Source organism: Saccopteryx bilineata, chromosome 4 (genome assembly GCF_036850765.1).
Source record: "Saccopteryx bilineata isolate mSacBil1 chromosome 4, mSacBil1_pri_phased_curated, whole genome shotgun sequence".
In the NCBI taxonomy this organism is placed as follows: Eukaryota; Metazoa; Chordata; class Mammalia; order Chiroptera; family Emballonuridae; genus Saccopteryx; species Saccopteryx bilineata.
The window spans coordinates 168,589,068-168,615,884 of record NC_089493.1 but is presented as its reverse complement, the minus strand read 5'-3'; the positions used below and the strand labels follow the sequence as shown (position 1 = coordinate 168,615,884).

The following is a 26,817-nucleotide window of genomic DNA, read 5'->3' as shown; positions in this document are numbered from 1 at the left end:
CAGAGCTGAAGTCAACACACTTACTTGAAGAAACCTCTCTTGTGCTTCAGCTTTGAGTTTTCCCACTTTCAAGCAGTCTTCTTCAAGTCAAAGTTTTGAAGTTAATGAATGGGGCTTGAATCATCCTTGTCAGCAATGTCTGACGTGACATTATGAAGGTCTTGCCAGTTTCATTCTCCCATTCCATCTGGGATGCCACTATCCTTACATTCTAATCTGCACGTTCCACCTGTTTAAATCTTCTAAGGTTTTGAGTATAGTAGTGAACAAAATAAACTGAACAAGGGTTTTTACCTTGTTCAAAACTTACTTATGATAATTTCTCTCCTATGTCTCTGCTTTAGTTGCTAAAAAACAAAACAACAAACTTCCTTTTAGTGTGTCTAATTCACAACAGTATCACTTCTATTCTTACAAGAGAAGCTGAAAAGGATTATAAAAGTACTAAATTGTTCCTTTTTCATTAGCAGGAAGCAGGTGATCTTCTAAAAGGCAGGGGATAGTGACGAACACAGGTGATTTAAGCAGTCCATCTGAGGTTACCAGGGCAACTGCTAATTATTATTGAGTGACTCTAATACATCTCCACAAAGGTCAGGAGTTAAGGTTTTTCCATTATATATTCTGCTTTAAAATGCAGCTTTTAAAGGAAATTGGCTAGATAGCAGATGGAGAATGACAGATGAAGATCAGGTGAAAAAACTATATATAGTTCCAGAAAAACTGAACTACTTAAATTTCACAATGTCAGTTGAAGAGATGGGGGAGGAGTTCATGAGTGAATAGGTAACTGCTCAATGTAAAAAATGACTTTCCTAAGTTAGGGCTTCCCTAATTAATAAGAAATCTGATTTCAGTCTAGATGCAGGGGCCTAACTGGAACCACTCTACTTAGCTCTCTGAGAGAAATTTCCTCTGCTGTCCCTGAAGTCACCATTTATTAAACTGAACTGGAGCCTGGGACAGACCAGTTTGAAGAGGAGGAGTCATGTGACCATTAAATAATTCAAACAGGCATAATTTTATATATAACACACCAAAAGCAACAGGGTCTTGGAACAGGTCTTACTCTTTAATCAAATATCATCTCTTCTTCGGATCCCTAGCTCCTGAGAATGTAACAAATGTTAAAAATACTCCTCTGCTCATTTTGGCAGCACATATACTAAAAACTAGAATGATGCAGCCTTGCCCTTGAGCAAATATGACACACAAATCCACAAACTGTTCATATTTTTAAAATCAAACCATCATGCTCTATGCCTTAAACTATAATATAGAATGATGTATGTGGGCTATTTTTCAATAAAAATGGGGGGAAAAATAAAAGCACTTTTATAAAAACATTCCTGCTCACAAAGATGCACCTCACAACTTTCAGAAGCGAATAAAAAAATGGTGATTTCAACACTGAGGCAATCTACTTTTTTTTTTTTTTTTGGTTCACTTATTTATTTTGGTTGATGGAAGCATTCCCTATGATCTTATCCATTTCTTTGACAAGGAGAAAATTCTGATATGTCCTATATTAAATTACAGCAGGTAGAGTGTGCAAGAAGAGACAGAAAGGGGTTCATCAGTTAACAACTGTAATGCAAAACCAACAGAAGACTCCTCACAGTCTTTAATGTATGTTGGAATTAAATTAACTTCTAGGTGACTATTTCCAATATTATTTAAAAAGACATAATAACCAAATGCCATGGAAGTCCATGAGGCTCCACTTCTTGTTTACACAGCAGCTTTAAGAAAGCTGCTGTGGAATTCAGGCAATCTACTTTTAATTAAGTTTCCAAACCTGGACAATCAATGCATGCAATGTAAAAAAAAACTCCAACACTCCAGAAGAGCAGTGAGTGGTGTTAAAAGCCAGTGTCCCTCCCACCACTGGCCGCTGTCCCGTCTGACTCCATCAGAGACAATCACAGATTCATTCCCCTGTATCTTCCAAAAAACAAATTACAAACATGTACACACACCTGTATGTCTATATGCCCCTGGATTCTTATATAAGTAGGACCATGCAATACTCAATAATGGTTTTCAGATTCAGCTGTGTATCAAACTCACCCAAGAGGTTTAAGAAACATACCCAAACTCAGATTAATTAATTAATTAATACCCAGATCAATGAACTCGGAGGGGCCAGGGAAGGGGCCTAGGTGCTGGTATTTTTCATGTTAGACTCCCCAGACGATGCCAATAAGCAGTGAGAACCACACTGCATATTACCCTGAATCTTGCTTTTGCCCTTAAAGCACCTTGGAAGGTTGTTGCTCCATACCAGTGAACATATACAGACCTATCTCATTCCTCTGCTGTACCAGGTAGTATTCCACTCTACAATTTATTTAGGCATTCCTTTATGAAGAGTATCCTTCTGGTCCCATTCTCTGGCTTTTCTAAACGGCATAGAAATATAAATCAGTGCTGGATGGCATCCACTCACCATCCTGCCCTTTTCTTGGGGAGCTAAGCAGCCTGGAATCCATCACCAGGGTTTCCTATGCCCTCTGGATTCTGGTTGGGTTCACCAAGGGGAAGCTCTGGCAGGAGGTCAGCAGGAGGAAGGAGAAAGCCAAGGCATTTATTCCCTTGTCTCCCTTTTTGAGAGGTCGCCTCCACCTGGCCGAGTCACTTAACCAAAGGTCTTTTCAAGGTGCCTACTCTATAGAACTCTCTCCCCTCTGGATTCTGGTAAACAGTTTGCACTCAAGTCCCTTCAGCCTAAGGATGGTAGTTAGTTGGGTGCTACCAGTCCTGGTTTACTGTGTTCTCTTATGAGTCTCCTGCCCCTACTCCTTTTCAAGAAACCCTCTTTGAATTATGCTGTTTTCACTGTGTGTATCTTTTTAGGATGCTAATATTGCATCCTTGGATAAACATCTTTGCTTCTATTTCTTTGTGGACAATATCATCTTGGTTTCCTCTGAAGGCATGGCCTCTCCACATAGGACAACACGGTAGTCCTTGCCACAGCTATTTTACCCCTGTTCTCAGCATTTTTGACACCAGCCACAGAATAGCACCATCACCTCCTCAGTTTGGAAGGAGGAGGGGAAGAGAAAGGGAGCCCACTGCTTCTTGGTGCAGGAAGCTGGCAGGCACTGGATGAGAGCCTAATAGAGCGAATGCAGCAAATGACTAAGATCAGAATTTCAGAATAATTCTTTTCAGAAACTGTTCTTCTTTTTGCCATAATAGTAGTCAAATGTGCACAGAGGCCTTGGCTGCACAGTTAGGAAATAGCAGAGTCAAGGCCTCACCACCAGGCCCTCTGGGCTCTTCCTTGCATCAGATGCACAAAGCTTTCTGTACATGACAGAACCCGTCTTGTCCTTCAGACAGCTACTTACAGCCCTAAAGTTATATATAAACTAAATCTCTGTTCTCCTGAAAGATCTCTGCCATAATAATGCCAACCATTATGAGAAATACATCCCCCCTCTTCAAAAGTAGAGTGCTGATTTAGAATAGCATTTCCCGAACTGTGGAAATGCAGCATAACTCATGCCCTTTGGGAGATTCATAATGGACATATTAAAAGCTCAGAGGTCCTCTAGTCACGAATCTGTTGAACTTGATCCAACTCAGTCCCTGCCCTTCCACCCATCCCCACTTCCTGCACCAGTGTGGGGAATGCTGACTCAGAAGTCTCAGATCTCCTGAATGTGTTGCAGATGATCCACCCTATTCAATATCACATACCCAAAGAACTATTTTCCTTGTCGATGCAGAGGTCTTGATCTTCTCATGTTATATACACACTAGGTGCTCATTTAAAAGAAAAAAAATTGGTTTGGCTTGATTAATTGATACATCCACTGCTCTCTTATTTGTGACCAAAAGGCATGCATTTGCAAAGCAACTGGCTGGCTTCCTGGGGAGCTGGAAAGTGCAGCACTGGTGAGCTAACAGTTCCCTCAGAAGCAAACCCATCAGTCCTCAGCCTAATAAGTTGTGACGATTCTCAAAGGCTATGGGAAGGTTGTTCTTAAGCTCCACTACTATCATCACTGCAGGGACAAATCAAGTGCCAGTGATGACACAGGCTTGGCTCTGGGAGCTTTACACTGACATAAATCCTGATTTTATTCTTGTGGAAGTCCAAATGCACTAGGACTATGGTTTTCAGACTTTAGCATGTGTCAGAATCAGGGCTTGTTAAAACACAGACTGCTGGGCTTGGGCCTGAGTATGTGTATCTCTGATAAGCTCCCAAATGATACCATTGACTCCAGGCCCAGGAGCACACACTATGAGAACCATGGCCCTGTGCTGAGACCCTGCCCAGGAAGACCCAATGAAACTGACAGGAAACCCGGCTTGGTTTTCTAGATTCTTCATGCAGAGGAGGTTAAAAAATCAGATCCTGAGGCTGTTTCCAACTAGAAATGAGTTCCTCGCTAAGTAAGCACCTGTGTTCCAGACTGACTAAAAACAGTTTAAAAGGCAGTACTTTAACTCTAATGTGCTGTTAATCTTCCCGATTTAAAATCTGAATCTACCAGTAAGTCTCCCCCCAATTATATACAAATTACACACAGAGATAGAAACCATTTCAAATCTAACCCTAAGTGAGAGAAACAGCATTTCAGAGTTCCTTCCAAGCCCCCGGGAAGGCCTGACAGTGCTGACAGGGCACTGAACGCAGGGCGGCCTGAAGCCTCGTCCCTTCCCCAAGGGTTCTATTAAACATCCCAGATTCAAAATGCCTGACACTTTCCTACACATATACAACGTGGTACCAGAAGGGATTTGAGGGCAGCTAAATTCAGAATGAAATTCATTCATGCACATGTTTAATTTAGCTCCAAGGCTTGCAGCATCTCCTGTATCTCATGACAAATTTTGGAAATGTAGAATATTAGTGAGATGAATTTATAGAAAAAAATACGCAGGCTCTTCAAATGATTTTAGCTTGCAGAGGGGGAAAGAACACAATAATGCGTGGGGAGAAAAACATTTTCGGTCTGTGATTTTCACTGTGCTGGAAAACAAGGATGTGGCTAAGCTCTGCAAGGGTGGCATCCCTGCCTCCTCCCATACCCCCTCTGCTGACAGGCTGCACAGAGAGATCCCAGTGCCACCGGCAGCCCTGGTGCTTGGGAACAAAATCCTGTGGGTCATGAAGTATGAGGGCTGCCTCGAGTGGCTTTAATGTGAAAAATATCTGCTAATGACCAAACACATTTATCCCATAAAAACTGGCTGGGTCACCAGGCAGGAATCCCCACCCTCAAACAAGAGAAGCCAGCGGCGCTCCTGACCGGCGAGGGAGAGCTGGTGGGGGAACCGGAAAAGCTGACAGGAAGCCACTCAGAAAACAAGAATACAGGTCACATAAGTGGCCATCTCTAAAAACGTCAAGGGAACGTGGCTTGGTACTTGGAGAAGCCCCAAGAGCCTTCAGTGTCAAAGGGATGGTTTTAGGCAGGTCCAAGAAACAACCGTGAGTGAGCTGGCTGGAACTACCATGGGGGTTGAGGAGGAACAAGAAAACGCAACTGATTCTTTGTGCAAATGATTATGCCTTCAAGTTATTCCCCAAGGTGGGGAATGCCATCAAGTTTTCAGGGAAAATAGTCTGAAGCGAACTTTTCTGCTTGGAATTGGGCGAGAAACAGAATTCATAATCTAACAGGAAAGATACTCCTCCACAGAAAACTGATTCAACTGAAGAGGAAAGCTTCCACTTTCAAATCCGTGCATGCCAAAGGATGACAAATAAAGATCACTGTAGTAGAATTATAGCTGCCTGCTTGGGTGTAACTCTTTTGGCATAAAATAGCACTTAGATGGTAAAACTACTTTAAAAATATGCCGTGAATTATCACTTGTCTAATGCATATTATTCATTTTGTGATTCATTCGGTCTCAATAAACAACAGCTATGTACAAAGCTAACCAAGGATCCCGTGGGATCTGGAGGTTTCCAGAGTTTTCAGGAACAGGCGTGCCTCTCCCTCCCCCACCCCACCCCCATGGTCTTTGTTTAAGGCGGGGCAGCCCCTGCCGCTATAGAAGTTTCTTCCTTTCACTGATAACTCAAAGATTGGACTGACAGCTCCAGTCTCAGATTCAAGGTGGGAAGTAGTGGGGCTAGGTCAAGACATCCGTCTTCCACACAAAAAAATCCACACCAGGGCTGAGGGAGTAGAAGGAGAGAAAAGAATATTAATAACTGCCATTCATAGTGATAACCATAGAAACAAGATAAAGAATGATCTCATTCATCTTCACACCTTTTTGAGGAGGATATGATCACCCTATTTTCCAGATGAGGAAACGGAGCCAGAAAGAACTAAAGTAACTTGCTTCCTTCCCCTACAAATCCATTCCTCCTTTACTATATACATTAGTTTCCTAGAAGAACATACCATCTGATCTATTAGTCGTTTACCTCCTATCTCCACTAGAATATAAAATCAGTGAGAGAAAATCCAATTGTTTTCTTAATTACTGTATCGTCAGCACTCAGAATAATGCCTGGCATTCTGGTATCTGTTGAATGAATGCTGACTAAGTAAAACATAAGTACAATTTTAGAGGTATCTTAGAAGGCAAGCTTTCCCCAGATTTCAGCTGAGAATAGCTGAATCAAAGTCAGATGGAGCCACCGGTGCTTCAGAGAAACAACCCTGCCTGGAAGCAGCCTTGTTTACCCTCTGAATTCCAGGGACTGTGCTCTCGCCTCTTACTGGCCACTAAGATGGGAGAGGACGGTTGATTCTGGCAGAATTTGAAGGCACTCGGCATGCACACATCTTTTAGGTCACCAGAAATAACTTGGAAATACATGTGTATGTGTGTTAAGCAGAAAGGAAGAGAAAAATCCACTTTATTTATGGGGCTACTGAGCATTGAGTTATTTTTTAGGGGTAGAGACCACTTAGGCAGGGAGAACTCCAAAGTGGGTTCCCCCTTTGCCGTAACCACCTCTGACCTCCTAACCATCTTTCAATCTTTTTTTTTTTTTTTTTTGTATTTTTCTGAAGTTGGAAATGGGGAGGCAGTCAGACAGACTCCCGCATGCGCCCGACTGGGATCCACCCAGCATGCCCACCAGGGGGGGTTGCTCTGTTGCCACCAGAGCCATTCTAGCGCCTGAGGCAGAGGCCATAGAGCCATCCTTAGCGCCCGGGCCAACTTTGCTCCAATGGAGGCTTGGCTGTGGGAGGGGAAGAGAGAAACAGAGAGGAAGGAGAGGGGGAGGGGTGGAGAAGCAGATGGGCGCCTTTCCTGTGTGCCCTGGCCGGGAATTGAACCCGGGACTCCTGCACGCCAGGTCGACGTTCTACCACTGAGCCAACTGGCCAGGGCTCTATCTTTCAATCTTAACAAGCCCTTCCACCCCTACCCCAGTGGTCTAAAGCAAGCATTCATCTAGTCATTTTTAATTTGGGGGAATTACTGCAGTAGCTTGTGTAGTAGAATGGCCCTGAACTTTTGTTTATTTCCTCCTTCGAATTTACTATCTTCCAGAAGGGAGTGGGACGATGTCAACCCTATTATTCATTGTGAGAGGAAAGAGTGAATTTTACTTCTTCAGTCCTTTTTAAGTATCCATCAAACAAGCTCTGCTCTTAGAAACAGGTCAGTCCCATTTTTCCACCACAGGGAGTGAGGGGATGGGCACAGTCAGGGCCAAGGACTGGCACCAGGTAGTTGATGGTGGTGCCAGGATTTCCTAGGGTTTCCTGCTTTCCACGCCAGTGTCTATCTTTCTCATTGCCTCAGCCCTTAGCTATGAGTTTTGTTTTGTTTCTTAACTACTGAGAATCTCATTTATGAGTCATTTTCTTTCAAAGAAGATTCTGAAGACTGAGAGACTAGTCTCCATGCTGCCCCTACTCTACAGTGAGAACCTTCTATACTTTCCTACCTTACGCAGGCAGCCAGCCCCAGCCCAAGGCAGTTAGTTGCCCATGACTCCAAGGTCACAGACTCATAGGCCTTGTGTCAGTTAACTTTCTGAATAAACCAGCCCAAACTCAGTGACTTAAAGCTACCACAATGTATTATTTCTCACAAATCTCTGGGTTGACTGGGCAGCTTTTCTGCTGGTCTTTCCTAGACTCACTCATATAGCTGCAATCCATTGAATGGTGGCTCAGACACTGGGCTCAGCTGGAACAGCTGGGCTTTTCTCTCTTGGAGGCTGGACTGAGCATTCTTACATGGCTACTGGGTTCCAAGAGGATGAGATGGGCAGCTACAAGGCCTTGTGGCCTGGGCTTGAAAGTCACATGTTACTCCATATATTTTTACCCACTCCCTAAGTTTCCTTATTATTAACATCTTTCATTGGTGTGGTCCATTGTTTAAAACCAAGAAACCAATATCGATTCATTATTATTGATTAAATTTCATAGTTTATGATACGAGGATTTGTTCTCTGGGTTCAAAGGGTTTTATGAGTTTTGACAAATGCATAATGTTTTGTATCAACTATCCACAATCTTTTAATTGACTTTACAGGTTTGCCTTTTTCAGAATGTCATGTAGTTGGCATCATGCCATGTTATACTCTTTTTAGAGTGGCTTCTTTCACTTAGTAATATGCATTTAAGGTTCATCCATGTCTTTTCATGATTTGACAGCTCATTTCTTTAATCACTAAATAATATTCCACTGTCTGCATGTACCACAGTATATCTATTCACCTACTGAAGGACATATTGGTTGCTTCCAAGTTTTAGCAATTATGAGTAAAGCTGCTATAAGCATTCGTGGGCAGGTTTCTATGTGGACATAAGTTTTCGACTTATTTGGGTAAACACCTAAGAGTGTGATTGCTAAATTGTGTCATGTGGTAAGTCTATGTTTAGTTTTGTAAGAAACTGCCAAGTTATCTCTCCAAGTGGCTGTTTCATTTTGCATTCTCACCAGCAATGTATGAGAGAGCTCTGGTTTATCCACATCCTCACCAGCATTTAATGTCCGTATTTTGGATTTTAGCTATTCTAATAGGTGTGTAGTGATAGCTCATTGTTTTAATTTGGAACTCCCTAATGATATAAGATGTTGAGCATCTCTTCATATGCTTATTTGCATCTGTATGCCTTCTTTGATGAGGTGTCTAGCTAGTTCTTTTCCCCAGTTTTCAGTTGGGTTGTTTGTTTACTTATTATTGAATTTTAAGAGTGCTATGTATATTTTGAATACTGGTCCTTTATCAGATCTTTTGTTGTTATCAAATCTTTTGTTGTTTAGTCTAGCATGGCTGATGCCTGACTTAGCAGCATTACACCCACACAAAGAAGAGGGCCCTGATCTCCTTGGAGAATTTGCAAAGATTTACCAATGAGATAGCAAAATGCAGTCTCTGAAGTACCAAAGGGTGCTGAGTCACAAACGTGTTTCTTTCACTATGACTGTTACATGGTCATAGTAATCATTCCAGTCATTATGAAAATAATGAAAAACAAATGAATAAAATAAAAAGAACAGTTTTCTGGTGACTAGTTCCCCACCTTATGCCTAGTTAATAGTCTAGCTAATGGTAATCCCACACCCTGATTTTGTTTTTTGTTTCAACTGCCTTATTCAGTGTTCCCATTCAAGGATCTCTGTGCCCTTCAAAGCAAACAATGCTGGAGGCAATGAAAGGGTCCAGACCGGAGGGTGAGACTCACTGGTCTCAGTTGGTTGTAGCTGAGCTCAATCCCCAGAGCACAGTGTGCTGACAGACTTCGCAGAATGAAGTTCCTCAGGAAACGTACTGTGGCTTCAGTTTGCCAGGACTACTCAGCTTGCATCCACTGCCCAGCCAGGCAAATTCCAGGCAGAAACAAAATGGGGAGGCACAAACTGGAGGACAACCTCTCATGGCCCTGCGTGTTAGCAATGGCCGGCGAACCTCCTGCAGAATCCGTGGGCCTCTGCCAGACCCTCGCTCAGGCCCATGCAAACTGGTGTTGGCCAGCACTGGTGCTCCTTCCCCGGCAAGAGGAGCCTCCCCGGAGCTCAAGACTCACAGGTGCCAGTCAGATCCACACTCAGCTTAGACGGACCACAGTCCTGTTGGAAAGACACCACACCCCTAGCTCTGACCCTCCTCCAAAGGAAAACAGATAGAACTGTTCCTGGCTTTACCCTCCCTTCCCTGGGAAAGCACTACACCCCCCACCCCAATCTGTAGCAGGCAGGGAACAGTCCCCTGGAAGACGTAAACCAGATGGAGTCACCATCAGTGTTTTATGGAAAACAATCAATAGACAACTGAAAAATAAAAAGTCTAAGCCCCCTCTTCTAGGACCTGCCTAAAAGATACACCCCCCTTTCTACTTAGCTGCTGAAGCAGCCTCTTTGGACATACTGACTTCCAGCCATAGTGGCTGAAAATGAAGACTAAAAACCACTAGCTGGCACTGTGGCTAAAATCAGAGGATGTTAAACAACCTGGGCTAGAAATTCAACCTTGTTCATGCTGAGCAACAAAGAAAGGCAACTGGTAGCAACTGGTAGGTACAAAAAACCAAAATGGGGAGAAAGCAGGGGTGGGGATAGAATCTCCTTAATGTCTAGGAGCCCCTGAGAAAGCCACAGAACAAGCACATGGGCAAGTCGGCCATGGGGAGCCAGAGAAACTCACTGCCCATAACCTGAACAAGTTAAATTATTTTGAGCTCTTAAGGCACTGGTCCACTTCTTGGTGAACAAACACATTACCATGTAACAAGTAACTCATTTAACTTCCTGACTATCCAAGGCAGGGATTTAAAGTCAAGAGACAGAATGCCAAGATGCGTTCGTTCATGCAACCACAACGTAAGGGGGGGGGGGGCAGGAAAAGGTTCTGAATCCCTGTGCCTCCCCAAGTAAAACAATTGCCCTGAAAGCAATCTGTGGCTGAACCACAGACTATTTTCACTAGAGAAAGGCAGTCATCTCTGCTCTTCCTGAGCCTTATACAACGGCATCCTGAGAGTCCAGCTGTTCTGGTCATGGCCTCACATTCCTTCCGCAAAGGCTCTCATTGACACAATTTATGGGGTGGTCTGAGGAAGCATGCTAAGCAATGTGGGGTGAAACCACAAGGGAGGATTTCTGGCCCTAACAGCGCAGATCTAATTTCCGTGGAGGTTTGGACAAGCAGCCCCCAAACTGCCCGTCTTGGCTATTTGGCTATGGGTGCCCGATACCCAAGAATGAAGCAACAAAGGTTCTTCTCTTATAGTCTCTGGTATGAGACTATAAAACCTCACGCTAAGGTTTGAGGATCTGAAGACTCAAAGGTCTACCAGGGGGTTCTTTTTTTCTGGAACTCAACATTCTCAACATAATCATGGAGAAGGGAAACCGAGGCAACATGAATTAAAGAACAGACTTGGCCAGTCATCTACCGGTAACTGCAGTGTCTGGATGTTTATAAAACTAAACAAAATTGCTTTTCATGCCCAGCAGCCAGCACAGGCAACAGCCATCACCCAAGCCATCTCAGCAGGACGGTAAATCATGGATCACAAAGGCCAAGAAGCGGTAAGTTATGAATAATGATTAATCCATAACAAACTAGCCAAGCTCCAACTTTCAGGAGAAGGTTTAAGTCATGTTCACAGGACAATGCTCCAAGTCAGATGGGCCTGAGAGCAAATTCTGTGCAGAACGGCTGACCAAGCCCTGCTGTGGCAGGCAAGTGGACATCATACTTACAGTGAGTTGGGCCGGGTGGGTTTGAGCACATCCAGGTCTGGATCACTGGAGTTCATGTTGGGCTGTAAGCTGCTGCTAGAATTAAGGATGCTGTTTGCATTTGATGAGACGACAGATTCCAAACTGGAGTTAATGATGCTGTTCCTTTGTTCCTCTAGAAGGAAAAAAAAAAAAAAAGGTCACAAGCCCCATATTAATATAATTCCACAGGATAGTCTGGTTCCTACATATACAAAAATTTACAAATAATGAGATGGGATTCGTATCTCTGGGCCCAGTGAAGCTAAAAATAGGACATAGGCAAGGATAAGAATTACAAGTGGGAAAGGAAGTCAAAGGGTAACAGGTGACTTGAAATTTAGAGCAAAACTACTTCCTCAGATTGATGGGACATAATACCTCTCCTCTCTCCCCTTTCATATGACCAGCTTTTTCCCTAAGAGTAACCCTATCAATAAATTATGTCTTTTTTTGACTGGCAGATGGTCAGAACACAGAGTAGCCTTCAGAGCCCCCTGGTATTCAACCAGATCCTCTTGGTTTTCATCATATTGACCTCTTATTCAAACACGCCTGACCCCAACATTGTCTAAATTTCCCAGGCCACATTCTATAGCATCTCACCATAAAAAGAGTCTACTATTTGACCATCTAGTTCCTTATGACTCTGTAGTGTAAATTTCTGACTGCTCCCTAGACCAGGGGTCCCCAAACTACGGCCCGTGGGCCACATGCGGCTCCCTGAGGCCGTTTATCCGGCCCCCGCCGCACTCCGGAAGGGGCACCTCTTTCATTGGTGGTCAGTGAGAGAGCACAGGATGCATCCTGTGTGCTGTATGTGGTGGCGCCACAAAGCGCAGCGATGCGGGACGCACGTGTCAGGGCTCCGGAAGTGCGTCATATCACTTGTTACGGCTAGCATTGACAAATATGGAACCGGACACTGGCCATCTCATTAGCCAAAAGCAGGCCCATAGTTCCCATTGAAATACTGGTCAGTTTGTTGATTTAAATTTACCTGTTCTTTATTTTAAATATTGTATTTGTTCCTGTTTTGTTTTTTTACTTTAAAATAAGATATGTGCAGTGTGCTTAGGGATTTGTTCATAGTTTTTTTTATAGTCTGGCCCTCCAACGGTCTGAGGGACAGTGAACTGGCCCCCTGTGTAAAAAGTTTGGGGACCCCTGCCCTAGACGTATGTACCCTCTGGATTGCTTTAGCTCTATGTAACTGACATTTAGCTTCAAGTTACGATAGTTCTTTGATAAATAGACATGTAATGGTTAAGAGTAGTTTGAATATGAAAAAACAAGTCTATGGTCCAAGCAGTTATATTAATGCTTGGAAAATATCACCAGGCCTGGAAGGAGAAACCTGAGTTGTCTTCAAGGCTCCACCCCTGACCGGTAGTATGGCCACAGGCAATTTTCATTTGCTCTGTTTCCTGGCTAATGCATCTATACAATGGGGAGAGTGAGCTGTCATGAAGATCAACTGAGATCCTGTGCAAGAATGCAGTTTGTAAATTGCAGAACATTGCTCAGGGAACTTTGTTTCTTCCTGCCTTTAATAACTTGGAACAATGCACTAAAAAAAAACATTTTGGGGATGATTTAGCTAAATGACACAAGGCAGCAATGCTGTAGCAAAACACTGGAAACTTGGAATGTCATTCTTGTCTCACATTCCTCACAGCTATGCCATATTGAAATCAGTGGGTGTTTTGAGCAATCAATTTACTTATCAAGAAATATATTGGCCCTGGCCGGTTGGCTCCACGCTAGAGTGTTGGCCCGGCGTGTGGAAGTCCCAGGTTCAATTCCTGGTCAAGGAACACAGGAAAAGCAACCGTCTGTTTCTCCACGCCTCCTTCCCCCTCTTCCCTCTCTTCTTCTCCTTCTCCTTCTTCTCCTTCTCCTTCTTCTCCTTCTTCTTCTTCTCCTGTAGCCATGGCTGATTAGTTAGAGCAAGTTGGCCCCAGGCACTAAGAATGGTTCCATGGCCTCATCTCAGGCACTAAAATAGCTTGGTTGTCAAGCAATAGAGCAGTGGCCCCAGACGGGCAGAGCATCACCTGGTAGGGGCTTGCCGAGTAGATACCAGTCAGGGCGCGTGCAGGAGTCTGTCTGTCTGCCTCTCTGCCTCTCACAGAGAAGAGAAGAGAAGAGAAGAGAAGAGAAGAGAAGAGAAGAGAAGAGAAGAGAAGAGAAGAGAAGAGAAGAGAAATATATCTGGGTTAATCTTCGCTGTACCTTTTTGAAATGAGCTAGAGGTATACCATATCCCTAAATAGACAGACCAGGCTCACTGAAATGGTAGTTTAGAGGTCGACATTTGAACTCAGGTGTCTTTAGGCAATAAAGGATGATGTCATGATAAAAAATACTTATCTCCTTGCACTAGTCATGTCCGTAAAAATATATTATGCTTATGAAATGATGTTAGAAAGACAGGTAATAGCAAATGTTGGAGAGGCTGTGGAGAAAAAGGAACCCTCATACACTGTTGGTGGGAATGTAAAGTAGTACAACCATTATGGAAGAAAGTATGGTGGTTCCTCAAAAAACTGAAAATAGAACTACCTTATGACCCAGCAATCCCTCTACTGGGTATATACCCCAAAAACTCAGAAACATTGATATGTAAAGACACATGCAGCCCCATGTTCATTGCAGCATTGTTCACAGTGGCCAGGACATGGAAACAACCAAAAAGCCCGTCAAAAGACGACTGGATAAAGAAGATGTGGCACATATACACTATGGAATACTACTCAGCCATAAGAAATGATGACATCGGATCATTTACAGCAAAATGGTGGGATCTTGATAACATTATATGAAGTGAAATAAGTAAATCAGAAAAAAACCAGGAACTGCATTATTTCATACGTAGGTGGGACATAAAAGTGAAACTAAGAGACATTGATAAGAGTGTGGTGGTTACGGGGGGAGGGGGGAAAGGGAGAGGGAAAGGGGGAGGGGGAGGGGCACAAAGAAAACTAGATAGAAGGTGACAGAGGACAATCTGACTTTGGGTGATGGGTATGCAACATAATTGAAAGACAAGATAACCTGGACTTGTTGATCTTTGAATATATGTAACCTGATTTATTGATGTCGCCCCATTAAAAAAATAAAATTATAATTAAAAAAAAAAAGAAATGATGTTAGATTAATTTTCATATTAAATACATACACAGAGACGTGCGCACACCTCCCCAAGACCCTAACAGCTTGATAAATTCTCAATGTTATGTTTTAAAGACCTATAGAAGAGTTAAAAGCTCCATGAGGCTATTGGGAGATTCCTGAACTTTAAGTAGATTTTGAAAAAAAGTAGATTATTAAGTTGATTCGAGAGATTTAGAACTATTCATATTTCAAGAGCTTAAATTTCAAACAATAACAAAGAAAGAGAAACCAAAAGAGTTACACTGAGACAAGGTGTAGGCAGACTAATAGGGCCTGTGAATGGGAACTTGCTACTGGGAAGAAAAACAACTCTAAAATTACATAATTAGGGGATCATCATCAGGAGAATGAATATGCCGCTTACCAGCATGAATCAGCGTAAGCAAAATTTTCCTTTGCACAAAATATTCATATCAAGCTTCCTGGAAGACTGTGAGGAGCATAAGACCACCAGATAAAAAGGGAGAATAAAGATGACACTTTTTTAGGATTTAATGGAGCCATTTTCTCTTTTTATGGGAGGAGAGGTGAATAGTTTTATTAATTCTAGTTTGAGACCAAGTTGTTTTGTGTATGTGTGTGTGGTTTTTTTGTTTTGTTTTGTTTTGTTTGATAGAAACAGAGAGAGAGAGTCAGAGAGAGGGACTGATAGGGACAGACAGGAAGGAGAGAGATGAGAAGCATCAATTCTTCATTGCGGCACTTTAGTTGTTCACTGATTGCTTTCTCATATGTGCCCTGATTGGGGCATGGGGGGGCTTCAGCAGAACAAGTGACCCCTTGCTCAAGCCAGCGACCTTGGGATTCAGGCCAGCGACCATGGGGTCATGTCTATGATCCCACACTCAAGCCAGCAACCCCTTGCTCAAGCTGGCGACCTTGGGGTTTCGAACCTGGGTCCTCCATATCCCAGTCTGACGCTCTATCCACTGTGCCACCTCCTGGTCAGGCGAGACCAAGTTTGAATGAGATAATTCTTTGAATTCATAGGGAATAGAAGAGTATAACGGTAGCTCATATTTCCATTATGATTTTATTTATTTGCTTCTGAGAAGTTTATAATTCTATACATTAAAAACAATAGCCCTAGCTGGATAGAACATTGTCCAGAAGTGCAGAAGTTGCCAGTTCGATCCCTGGTCAGGGCACATACAAGAACAGATTGATGTCCCTCTCTTTCCCTCTCCCCCGGCCCCTGCTTCCTCTCTCCCTAAAATCAATCAATAAATTAAAAAAAAAATTTTTGAACGGTATCTTGTTAAAAGTATATTTATTTTTCTAAAAAATTATTAGGACTTTCGTTTTTACCTTTCTATCCATCTGAAGAAAAGTATCCGAGATGAAGCCTTCTTCAACTATCATTTATTCAATGACTATTTACTGAGCACTTACTGAGTAGCACAGTCCTCAGTTAGCAGATCCCTAAGTTAATTACTTGGCATTTTATTCAGATGCATACTAGTGTATTTATTAACTTGTACATATTTATTTGTCCATATGTTTACCTTCTCTGGTGAACTATAAGCAACCTAAGATTGGACATCTGACAGATAAAACTTTGAAATCACAATAGAAAAAAACACTATAAAAGATGCTTGGCTTTATAAAATACCTTATCGGAATCCTACGGTCATAAAAAGATTTGATTTTGAAAACTAGATTTAGGTAAAAAATTTAAGACCATATCTACTATCACAGTTTTGTGGATAGGGGTTCTCCGTGAGAGGAAGGCTGTAGCAGGTGGAACATGGTATTTGCCTGCAGTAAACCCACAAGGGAGTGAGGACGAGGTGGAAAATGAGAACCTGACCCTCCCTGGACTAGAAGAGTCAATGGAATCAATCAGTTGGCCTCATCCAATCTGAGTTTGAGGACTTATAGTATTCTATTTACCGAGGGACATTAAAATTTCCTTTTTTAAGAAATAAATTCTTTTACAGGTTCTATTTTTACTTATATTTAGATATCTAGAACCTTTCACGTATGTCATAACCTGTAACAAAACAAAACAACAACAACAACAAAAGCAAAAGGTCAGGGAAAGGAGTTCATTGTCCAAGAAGACAACAAAAAATAATTAATCATAAGATTTCACAGTTTTGTGGCCAAGACAGCCAAATAGGCACCTTCTCTACCGGTCTCTTGGATGGGCCCTGTAATAAGGAAAACTGGAAACCTGGCACTCTCTGACTAGAAGAGTACCACAGTTTTGACATAAGAGTTCAGATAATAAGACTGAGAAGCTCCAGCTGGATATTTCTAAGCTGAGATGTTGACAATCAATAGGGGGTGGGGTTGGGCGGGAAGGTGAAGATTATTCCAGAGAAGGAGTGAGTACAATCAACAGCAAATCAACTGTTTTAGTACTTATGGCAAACTCCACGGAGAGCAATTCCAAAGCATTTGGAATGAATTAAGAAATAAAGAGAAAATGACTCAGTAATGTCACTCAAAACAGGAGGATGTCTGTCAGGTGGGCAAATGAGTCCTTGCTCCTTACAGAAAAACATGATGAGAATAGGCAGCCTCAACGACTTATAAAAAAATGAAATAAACCCAATCGTTCACATCCGAGAGAGCTGAATTTCTTTGAGCCACTGATGATTCAAACCAGCGGTACCATCACCCTAAGAAGGTACAAGAAGAACTGATGGCAATTATATTGCTGAAAAAAAAAATTATAGGCTACTGGACTGAAAAAGAACAACAACAACCAGTTATGAGTCAAATCAACATGATCATAGAGAACTATTTAAATGACCAAAAGAGAAAGAATGCCCACAACTCAGGAGTATTCCTACAAGGGCTGGAGTCAGTGTAAACGCCTGCCTTCTTCACACAGGTTTGTCAACAAGTCTTCATATTAGCCACTGAAAGCAAGAGCCCAGAAACAAGGAAATGATCAAATTAATCTTCAAACAACTGTACCCATGCATGGGTAATGAATTGTATGTTTTTATAAACATATGTTCTACAAGGAGTGACAAACTGAATGTGGAGTTGGTCCTTAAAAATACAAAGTACTCGGCCCTGGCCGGTTAGCTCAGTGGTAGAGCGTCGGCCTGGCGTGCAAGGGGTCCCGGGTTCGATTCCCGGCCAGGGCACACAGGAGAAGCACCCATCTGCTTTTCCACCCCTCCCCCTCTCCTTCCTCTCTGTCTCTCTCTTCCCCTCCCGCAGCCAAGGCTCCATTGGAGCAAAGATGGCCTGGGCGCTGAGGATGGCTCCTTGGCCTCTGCCCCAGGTGCTGGAGTGGCTCTGGTCGCAACAGAGTGACGCCCCGGAGGAGCAGAGCATCGCCCCCTGGTGGGCAGAGTGTCGCCCCCCTGGTGGGCATGCCGGGTGGATCCCGGTCGGGCACATGAGGGAGTCTGTCTGACTGTCTCTCCCCGTTTGCAGCTTCGGAAAAATACAAAAACAAAAAATAAACAAAACAAAAACCCAAAGTACTCAAGGCTGGGGCATGTCTGCCCAAGCAGAATACTTCAGGCACCTGTTGCAGTGCCCTGTGAGCTTAGCATCAGCTTGTCTATCCCTGCTGGTCCATGCATAGTTTCTACTAAAGCTTCTTGAATGGTTATAAGCTAAATAATAAATAAGGCAACAATAAACAATTGAAATGTGTTCTCCTAGCACAGAAAAAGGCAGATTTGTGTGACTGAATTTTTCAGGTCCTTACTAATAGGGACCACTAATGTCCTTGAAACCAAAGTCCTGGTTACAGTGGGCAATGTTTTGTTTCTGTTTGTTTTTTTACAAATCAGGAGTGAAAAAACATGAGTATGCAACCAAATCACTGCAACTAAAAAAAGAAAGCCACAGAGTAATTTTGGTGATATTGTACTTGTTCTGGGGGTTGCCATGGAAATCTGGGAGCTCAGCTACTTCACTTTCCATATTTACCAAGTGACTCCCACTCACTCTAACGACAACCCCATCGCCCACCAGAGGCAGGGTCTCTGTTTTCCACAGAACCCAGAGGTGAGGCCAGGAGCGCACACAGAGAGCCACGCTACACTCGTGTCTCAGCGGGCCTGAACACATCTAGCCCACTGAATACACGGAGCTGAAGAATAAATAGGAAACACAGACCCTCGACGTCACTTTGGGGAGGCTTCCCACCATGCACGGATATTTGTCAGAATACAGGGTAGCATCTCATCTTTCCATGACGTCTGAGAGCAGCTGGCAAAAAGAAGAGGGACATTGCCTGTTCTTTAACAGCAGCTCACGATGCGTCACAGAGCCCAAAGGGGGGAACTCTTTCACACACGATCAAACAGGGAGAAAAGGGAGTTGCCAGACAGAGGGAAGTTCTGTGAAAACCCGGAGCTTTATGCAAAAAAAAAAATTAAGGCAAAAGCAAAATACCTAGAGGCTTTGCTGTGCTGTGGTCGGGAGAGAGGTGTACTTTCTCCTGTCTTGTTAAAGTTTTGCAATGAAGTCTGCAATGTATCATCCTGACAAGATAGGACGATAATAGCATGGCAGCTTAATGAATTTTGCAATAAAAAATGATGAGTGCACAGCAATTTTGGAGTTTACCATCTCTGGGAAACACCCAAGTCCACGGGAAGCTTGGAATCAGACTTTCTGAAGCATTTATTTCATTTATTTCCCCTGTAGCTTTTGGTTCTGTAGTAATAGTGGCGTGCCAGGCCGCAATAAAATCTGAGGTGGTCTGATTTCAGGCTGACCCAGCCTCAGTCCCTCTGATAAAAATCTTAAAAAAAAAAACAGTTTGGGCAATGTGTAAGAACACATGAAAATAGTTTGGGCAATGTTTTAAAAAGTAATATTAAAAAGTAGTTTGGGCTGTGACAAGACTATTCAGTGCATTGATAAATGAAAAACTTGGTCAGTCTGTTGTTTTGGCCATAGGACACAGTACATGATGTCACAACTTGTGGCAGGCCATCTTCTGCAGAACCACCACTGATTCTGGTCCTGTGTGGACTGAGTGAGTCATTCCCTCCCCATGGTGCTCATAATAACACTTTTCTTTGCAAAGGGTAAGAATGCCAATAAAACTGGATGTCAAGAGAGAATGGGGACGTCATTGCAGCTGACTTAGAGCTTAAGGGACTGCGGGAATGGGATGTGGAGGCACACTGGGGATTCCTGGCCCTGAAACACAGCAGTCCAGGGAGCAGAGTGATGAGCGTTGAATGGCTACTCTGCTACTCACAACTGCTCCTTCTTTTCTACTTGAGCTGAGACACTGTTCCTTTAATCTGTAGTTCCCCAATATCTGAGGGAGTCTACTATGCAGTCTTTTGCTCAGTGAGCTCAATGAGCTATTACTCATTGGAAAGAAGAAAATTATATATTTACTTATTTTTAATATCATGACTTATTGCAAAATAGGTTTGAGATAGTAACAGAAAGGTACAATTAGGAGATTTTGTTTTTAATAAGGTAAAATTAGTCAATACATAATAAATATACATCCTCTTTGATTTAGAAAGCATAGACAAGCAAACAAATATACTATATGCATTTTGGTGTGTTAATACCCAGTTGGTTTTCTATAACACTGAAATATGTATATATACCTACACACACACACACACACACACACACACATATATTTTTCCTTTTAACAAAGTGGGATAATGTCATACCTAATGTGCTACTTGCTTTGTTCACTTAGTGATACTGCCAGAGGTCTGAGCCCACACTGCTTTTTTTCATTTAATGATCTTAAATTTTTTCCTGCCATTGGTTTTCCACAGCATCATTTTTTAATGGATACATCAACTACGTGGTTTTCAGTCACACATGGTAACCACACATAATTAAGCCAAGAGCCACATTACACCTTACAGCCTGTGTGACAATAGGAATCCATGTGGATAAACATGTCATCTGCCAAGACAAACAGGTGTGTCCAGAGCGCCCAGCATCTGCAGAGACAGCCTGAGAAAAGGCACATGCTGCAGCCCCGCCTGCTTGGAGAGAGGCATTACGTAAGACTTTGACTAGCACAAACTCCCAGTGATTTTTCAGCAAGAGAGACACGCATGAGAAGTATACGAGCTAAATTCTCATCCTCTCACTGGGCTTGTCTGGGAGAGGGCTCAGGATGAATTAACCAAACTAAAAGAATTAATCAGAGCTATAATCCCAGCAGCTAGTTAACATGATCCCTATAAAACGAAGCCCAAGAATCCATTTCCACTCCCATCAACACTGTACAACTCATCTCAGGCTGCTGATGTATTTGCACTCAAGCATCAAACGGGCTCTCGCTGGGGCCAGGGAGACTGCTTAACCTTCCGTCTGGGCCTCTCCTTGGGAATCTGCAGGCTCCAGAGGGGAGATACTTTCTTAGTCAAGGTAAGGTAAAGCTATACCTGTTGATAATCATTGTAATTGTAGCTAATATGTATTAGGTGCTTACTATGTTCTAGGCCCAGTGTCAAGTACAATTCATGCACTGGTTTGCTTAATCATGGTAATTTCCCTCCAAGAAAGTTGTTACTAGTGACAGACTTTCCAGATGAGAAAACTGGAGGTTCAGAAAAGGAAAGTAATGGACTCCAGGTCTCAGACCTGGTAGGTGATCAAGATGGTGTGGAAACAGTGCAGTGGACTGCAGAGTTTCTGCTTTCAATCACCATGCCAGGCTGTCCCAAGTCCCAAAAGACAGTCAAAGAGATGTTTTGGTAATGACAGAAGTCAAGAAACCTTGACGGGTTCCCTCTCTCCCAAGCCAGTGCTTCTTTAACTGTAGCTGGCATCCACTACCAGGGCACTTTTTAAATACGGATGCCTGAGCTGCAGAGCCAAGCCATGATTCAGAATGTACTAGGGAGGAGACAAGCTCCTTACACGGTTTAATGCACAACCACGTCTAAGACCCACCATTCCAACAAAGATATTCCAATGCTTTGCTGCATGTACTAAAAACCTGGGACAACATAAGTGATAAAGGCCACCTTGCAACTTCTTAGAAGAAATCTCAAAGGTACAAAAGACCTGGTTGCTGGGTCCCTCTGATCCTTCTGGCTCTACCTTCTTCAGCTGTCCAGAGAAAGTACAGCTTGTGTGTCAGTCCCTTTCACCTAGATATACCAGTCCGATTCCTGCTGTGTGGTGTATCTGCATGGAAACTCAGAGATTCAACAGTAATCGCCTTTGCTACCATTCATCAGGCAGCACAGTTGAAAAACCTGCATAGTTGGTGCTGAATTTGGAGGGGCAGCTGTTGTGTGGTTGTTGCCTGGCATTATGCATTGAGAACCCCATTCAATGTGGTTCAGCTGCCCCCAAGGCAAGGCTGGAAGCTGGAACAGATGGCTTTTATTGCTTCTGTAACAGTCTAGTAAGGTCTTCGCTTCTGTTGCTCAAGAACCGACAGAGACACCCTCTTGGAGACGAGGAGCCATGGGGAAGGGAGACACCTGGGTACAAACTCCTCCTCTGCCATTGTTCAGCTGTATGACTGCCTCACCTCCCAAGCCTCAGTTTACTTGTGTGTAAAATGTAGAATTAGCAGGCTTCCAGGCACATTATAATCCACTTTTATTTCTATTGTTGTTTTTACTGAATGAGGTTCTAATCTAGCCTAGCCTCAAGGCTCTTAATCAAATGCTTTTCCACACCTGCCCTTCAGCTCTTTGCAGGCAGATCCCTAAACCTGATGAAAGAAAGTTTAAACTTGAGGTTTACAAGTGAAACTGGAAGCAGTTTTCCCTGGGAAATCAGGCTAGCTTTGCAGCAGGGGTCTCCAAACTACAGCCCACGGGCCGGGCCGCATGCAGCCCCCTGAGGCTATTTATCCGGCCCCCACCGCACTTCCGGAAGGAGCACCTCTTTCATTGGTGGTCAGTGAGAGGAGCATAGTTCCCATTGAAATACTGGTCAGCTCGTTGATTTAAATTTAATTGTTCTTTATTTTAAATATTGTATTTGTTCCCGTTTTGTTTTTTTACTTTAAAATAAAATATGTGCAGTGTGCATAGGGATTTGTTCATAGTTTTTTTTATAGTCCGGCCCTCCAGTGGTCTGAGGGACAGTAAACTGGCCCCCTGTGTAAAAAGTTTGGGGACCCCTGCTTTGCAGACTAGGTCACAAAAGCTCACAGAACCCTATCTCTTCTAGAACAATCCCACAAGTTGGAAGTGGAAGAGAGAAAAATGCCTGGTTAATAGTGTAGCTTTGAGTTCAGAATGACTGAATTCAAATCTACTACTTTGTTGCTGTGTGACCTTGAGTATATCATTTCATATAGATGTTATTTTCCTCCAAACGTAAAACGGGTAATTCCTGTGTCATCTCATTGTAAAGATTAAATGAGATATTGCTAGGCATAGCACCTAGCACAGGAAACTAGCTGATAAATTACACAGCCATGTATATTAAACATATGTAAGCAAAAAATCATTTTCTGTGGGAAAATGGTCTCCAAGTTCAATTTGGGGACATGTATTTCCATAGTCCCCTCCTTGGTGCTAGTGACGAGAGCTACCCTCTGCTGCTTACAGAAAGATTCTCTCCCAACTCTTTTTGGTAAGCATTGCAGACTACCCCTCTGTCCTTTGGCCAGGCTATAACTCTTGTTTCCTTTAGCATCTTTCTCAAATTTCCCCCTTTCTGAAAATACTCCTTGGCCAGCGACAGACAACTTGGATATCTACATTGTTTCCTCCTCACTAAAATACAGTGATATCCAGCTGATTTCCATTTGTTGCTAGGATGTTTTCTAAAGCATGACCTTTGTCCTTGCCTACAAAGTTTTCATCCAGAGACTATTCCCATTCCATTCCTAGCCCCTCTTCACCACACGCTGATCATCTATATAGAGCCACATGCTGCCATGCAACTGACCAAGGTCGCAGCACAGAACACGAGAAAGCATCTCGCTCCTCATTCTGGGAAAAGACCATTGTCATCGTGAGACAGCTTTATCTTTATCTTTAGGGAGGAGAAAAGACCACTTGGCGAAGACTCCATTACCACTCACAGATTAAAGCAGAAGAGTCTTATGCAGGTTCTTGGGCACACAGCTGGTCTACCTACCCAGAAGGAAAAACTCCTTCTGGAAAAATAAGACACATCTATGAACATCAACTAGCCTGGCAGGTATTTTCCATAAGCCTGAAGTGCAGATGCATAGACAAGGTGCAGATGCCTATGACCTTGCAAGGTGACCCCCAGGAGCTGCCTCTCCAGGAAGAGGGAAGCAGCTGACAATCTGAGGTCAGAAGTATTGGCACAGAGTCACCTCCGAGAGAAAAGAATGGGCTCCCACTTCTGTACGGAGCAAGGGCACTGCACGGAGGTGGGAGAAAAACACGGGCTGATGATGGACAAGTGGAACCTCTCAAAGGGAAGCATCCAAGTGAACTACTCTGGGAGTTTCAGGCCCGTTAAGAATCTCAAGTAGGGACTAAGGAGAGGGCTGACGAATGAAACACTAAGAAAATATTAAACTGCAAGAACATCAATGAGAAGCATAATTGGATTCAACAGAGATTAGATAAGAAGACACAAGAGGAAATGAGGTTCTGAAAAATATCATACGCCTAGTTTCATGATAGAGGATATATATATATATAATACACACACACGTGTGTGTGTGTGTGCACGTGTGTGTGTGTGTGTGTCTCCATACAAGCATAATCCCTCTAATAAGATACTTGCTCTGTGGCAAGAATCTGAAGAAAAGTAAGGTTACATCACACTCAAACAGGTGTCACAGCATGAAATTGTGCATAGCATGAAACTGTTACATGAACAGTGAGTGTCTACAGTGATATAAACAACCAACTAAACAACATCTGAACTGAAGAAACTTGAGTTTATTTAAGTTACAATGAAGGATCTGGGTCTGTCAAGAATTCAGAGCAAGGTCTGTGGACTCCAAACTGTGGTACACATTCCACAGGCAGAACACAAGATAATTCTGAGGGTGGATGTGGATGAACATTCTTTATCTTAATGATTACATATTTATTTAAATGTATATTAGAAAATAAAACAGTAAGACTATCAAACTCATGTTTTTAGAGATCTTACTGAGTAGAAATAGGCCATATAAAGAAGTAGTTGTTTTAAAAATTAATTTAAAGACATGTATTAAACAAACAACAGTGTATAAGTCATATGTTTGTGGCCCAAAAAATGAAGGTTTATGCAAATAATTTAAGTTTGGGAAGTATGGAGTTAGGTATAGAAAGAAGCTTCACCCTGAAAAACATCATTATTATTGAATACACAATTATTATATATTATGGAATACACATTATGGAAATATCATTTTCTCAATGAATTAGCAGCAGGGTCTTCATGTACACTCTAATTCCAAAGAGTAAACTCAGCAAAGTGCTTTGATAAAGCAGTCTTCTATTTTTGCCCATAGGCCAAAGGGTAGGGAAGGCGAGTAAAGACTTTACTGTGCACTGTCACCTGCTCATACTGATGGGTGTGGCTATGTGACAACCTAGGAGTGGTGAGTGCCACTAGACCCTTCCAGCTCCTGGTCTAGCCTTCCTCACAGCATCAACTCACCAACTCCTGTGGGCTTTCTGAGCCAGCCTGGATATCATTCTAGTTCCCCAGAAAAAAGGGAGGTTTCTGAACCAGATTATTAAAACGTATATGTATCTCCACACATCTACTTTTCAATGGAAATGTTTCTCCTCTGAGAAAGAGGAGAAGCTAAGCACCCCACGAATATTCAAGCAGGTGGCGATTTCAGTCCTGTTTCCAGGGAGCATTTACCGACATTCAGAGGGAAGAGGTATTGCTTCCCCTCTCCCGGCCCCCCCCCCTCCGGGCACTGTGAGGCAGGGCAGCAGCTTGTTCTGCAGCTTAGGCAGGTCTGCTTTCACACCTCCTTAACCTTCATCCCCTGCCTGTGTGATAAAGTTAATCTCGAGCAAATACCTAATTGATTTTTTCCTGATCTCCATCTTCTGTCTCACATGTTCCAAGAGTATGCTTCTACACCTGTTCCGAAGTTGCCTCTGCTTCAGTCTAATCATAAACTTGGCACTATTTTAAGCTTAGAAGAATTTACCGGTACTGTTTGATCTGTCCCAATCTGCACTGTACACGCTTAGAACAAAACAGTAGGTGCCTGTGGCTCTCAGGGAAACCTAAGAAGCATAACACCCCACAGCCCGATGTCATGTTTGTGGCAGATGTGGGTGTGGTCAGGCCTGTTCAAAGCGTGGTCTGTGTGGAGGGGCCCAGGCCATGTGGCCTACACAGAATTACCCAAGCCAGATATTCAAGAGGAATCCAGGCCATCATTTGAAGAAAAGCCAGTCTGGGTACACGGTCAAAGCCCTAAAACTGAACATATCAATTGACCCAGAAATCTTTCCAGGACTTTATGTTAAGGAAATGATCATGCGTATAAACAGATTTAGTGATAAAGATTATAACAGTGGCTTTACTCATAAATGCAGAATGTATGAAACACCCAACTAGTGCTAAATACACCAAAGTGCAGCCATGTTATAGAACATTCTGACATCTTTAAATGCATGATATTCTAGGGATGGGAAAGACTTGTTTTCAGGAGTTATGATAAGGAAGGCCATTACTTCTGAAATGCAAGGGGCTAAGAATCATTTCTATAACAAAGAAAGAGAAAGATGCTAATCCTGATAAGGAGCTTCTTCTCTTCTCTTCAAAGCAAAGTGAGCCATTTTTCCACTTTGTGTCTTTATTGCATTTCACAGACATCAGCAGTAGTAACAGTAATGGTGGGGATGGCAGTCATCACTGTAATAATAATAATAATAATAATAATAATGAAAACTCCCCACAGCACTTAACTGAGCACTTACTCAGCACCAGGCACTGTGTGAAGTGCCTCAATCCTCACAACAATCCCGTGAGGAATTAACTGTAATCCCAGTTTTCTGGAAGAGGAGACTGAGGCCCTGAGAGTTGGAAAGCCCGTCCAGTCACCCACCACAGTGAGCAGCCATGGGGGAACTCTCACCC

General features: G+C 42.9%; 1 protein-coding gene across 2 annotated transcripts in view; it reads right to left on the bottom strand.

Moving 5' to 3' along the window:
* Positions 1-26,817, bottom strand: part of ARHGAP26 (Rho GTPase activating protein 26) — a 488,882-nt gene that overhangs the window by 79,722 nt on the left and 382,343 nt on the right. For both annotated transcript variants that reach the window (XM_066272835.1, XM_066272836.1), the window contains exon 20: positions 11,659-11,812. In XM_066272835.1, coding sequence (XP_066128932.1) covers positions 11,659-11,812 — 154 coding nt within the window. The remainder of the gene's footprint in view (positions 1-11,658; positions 11,813-26,817) is intronic.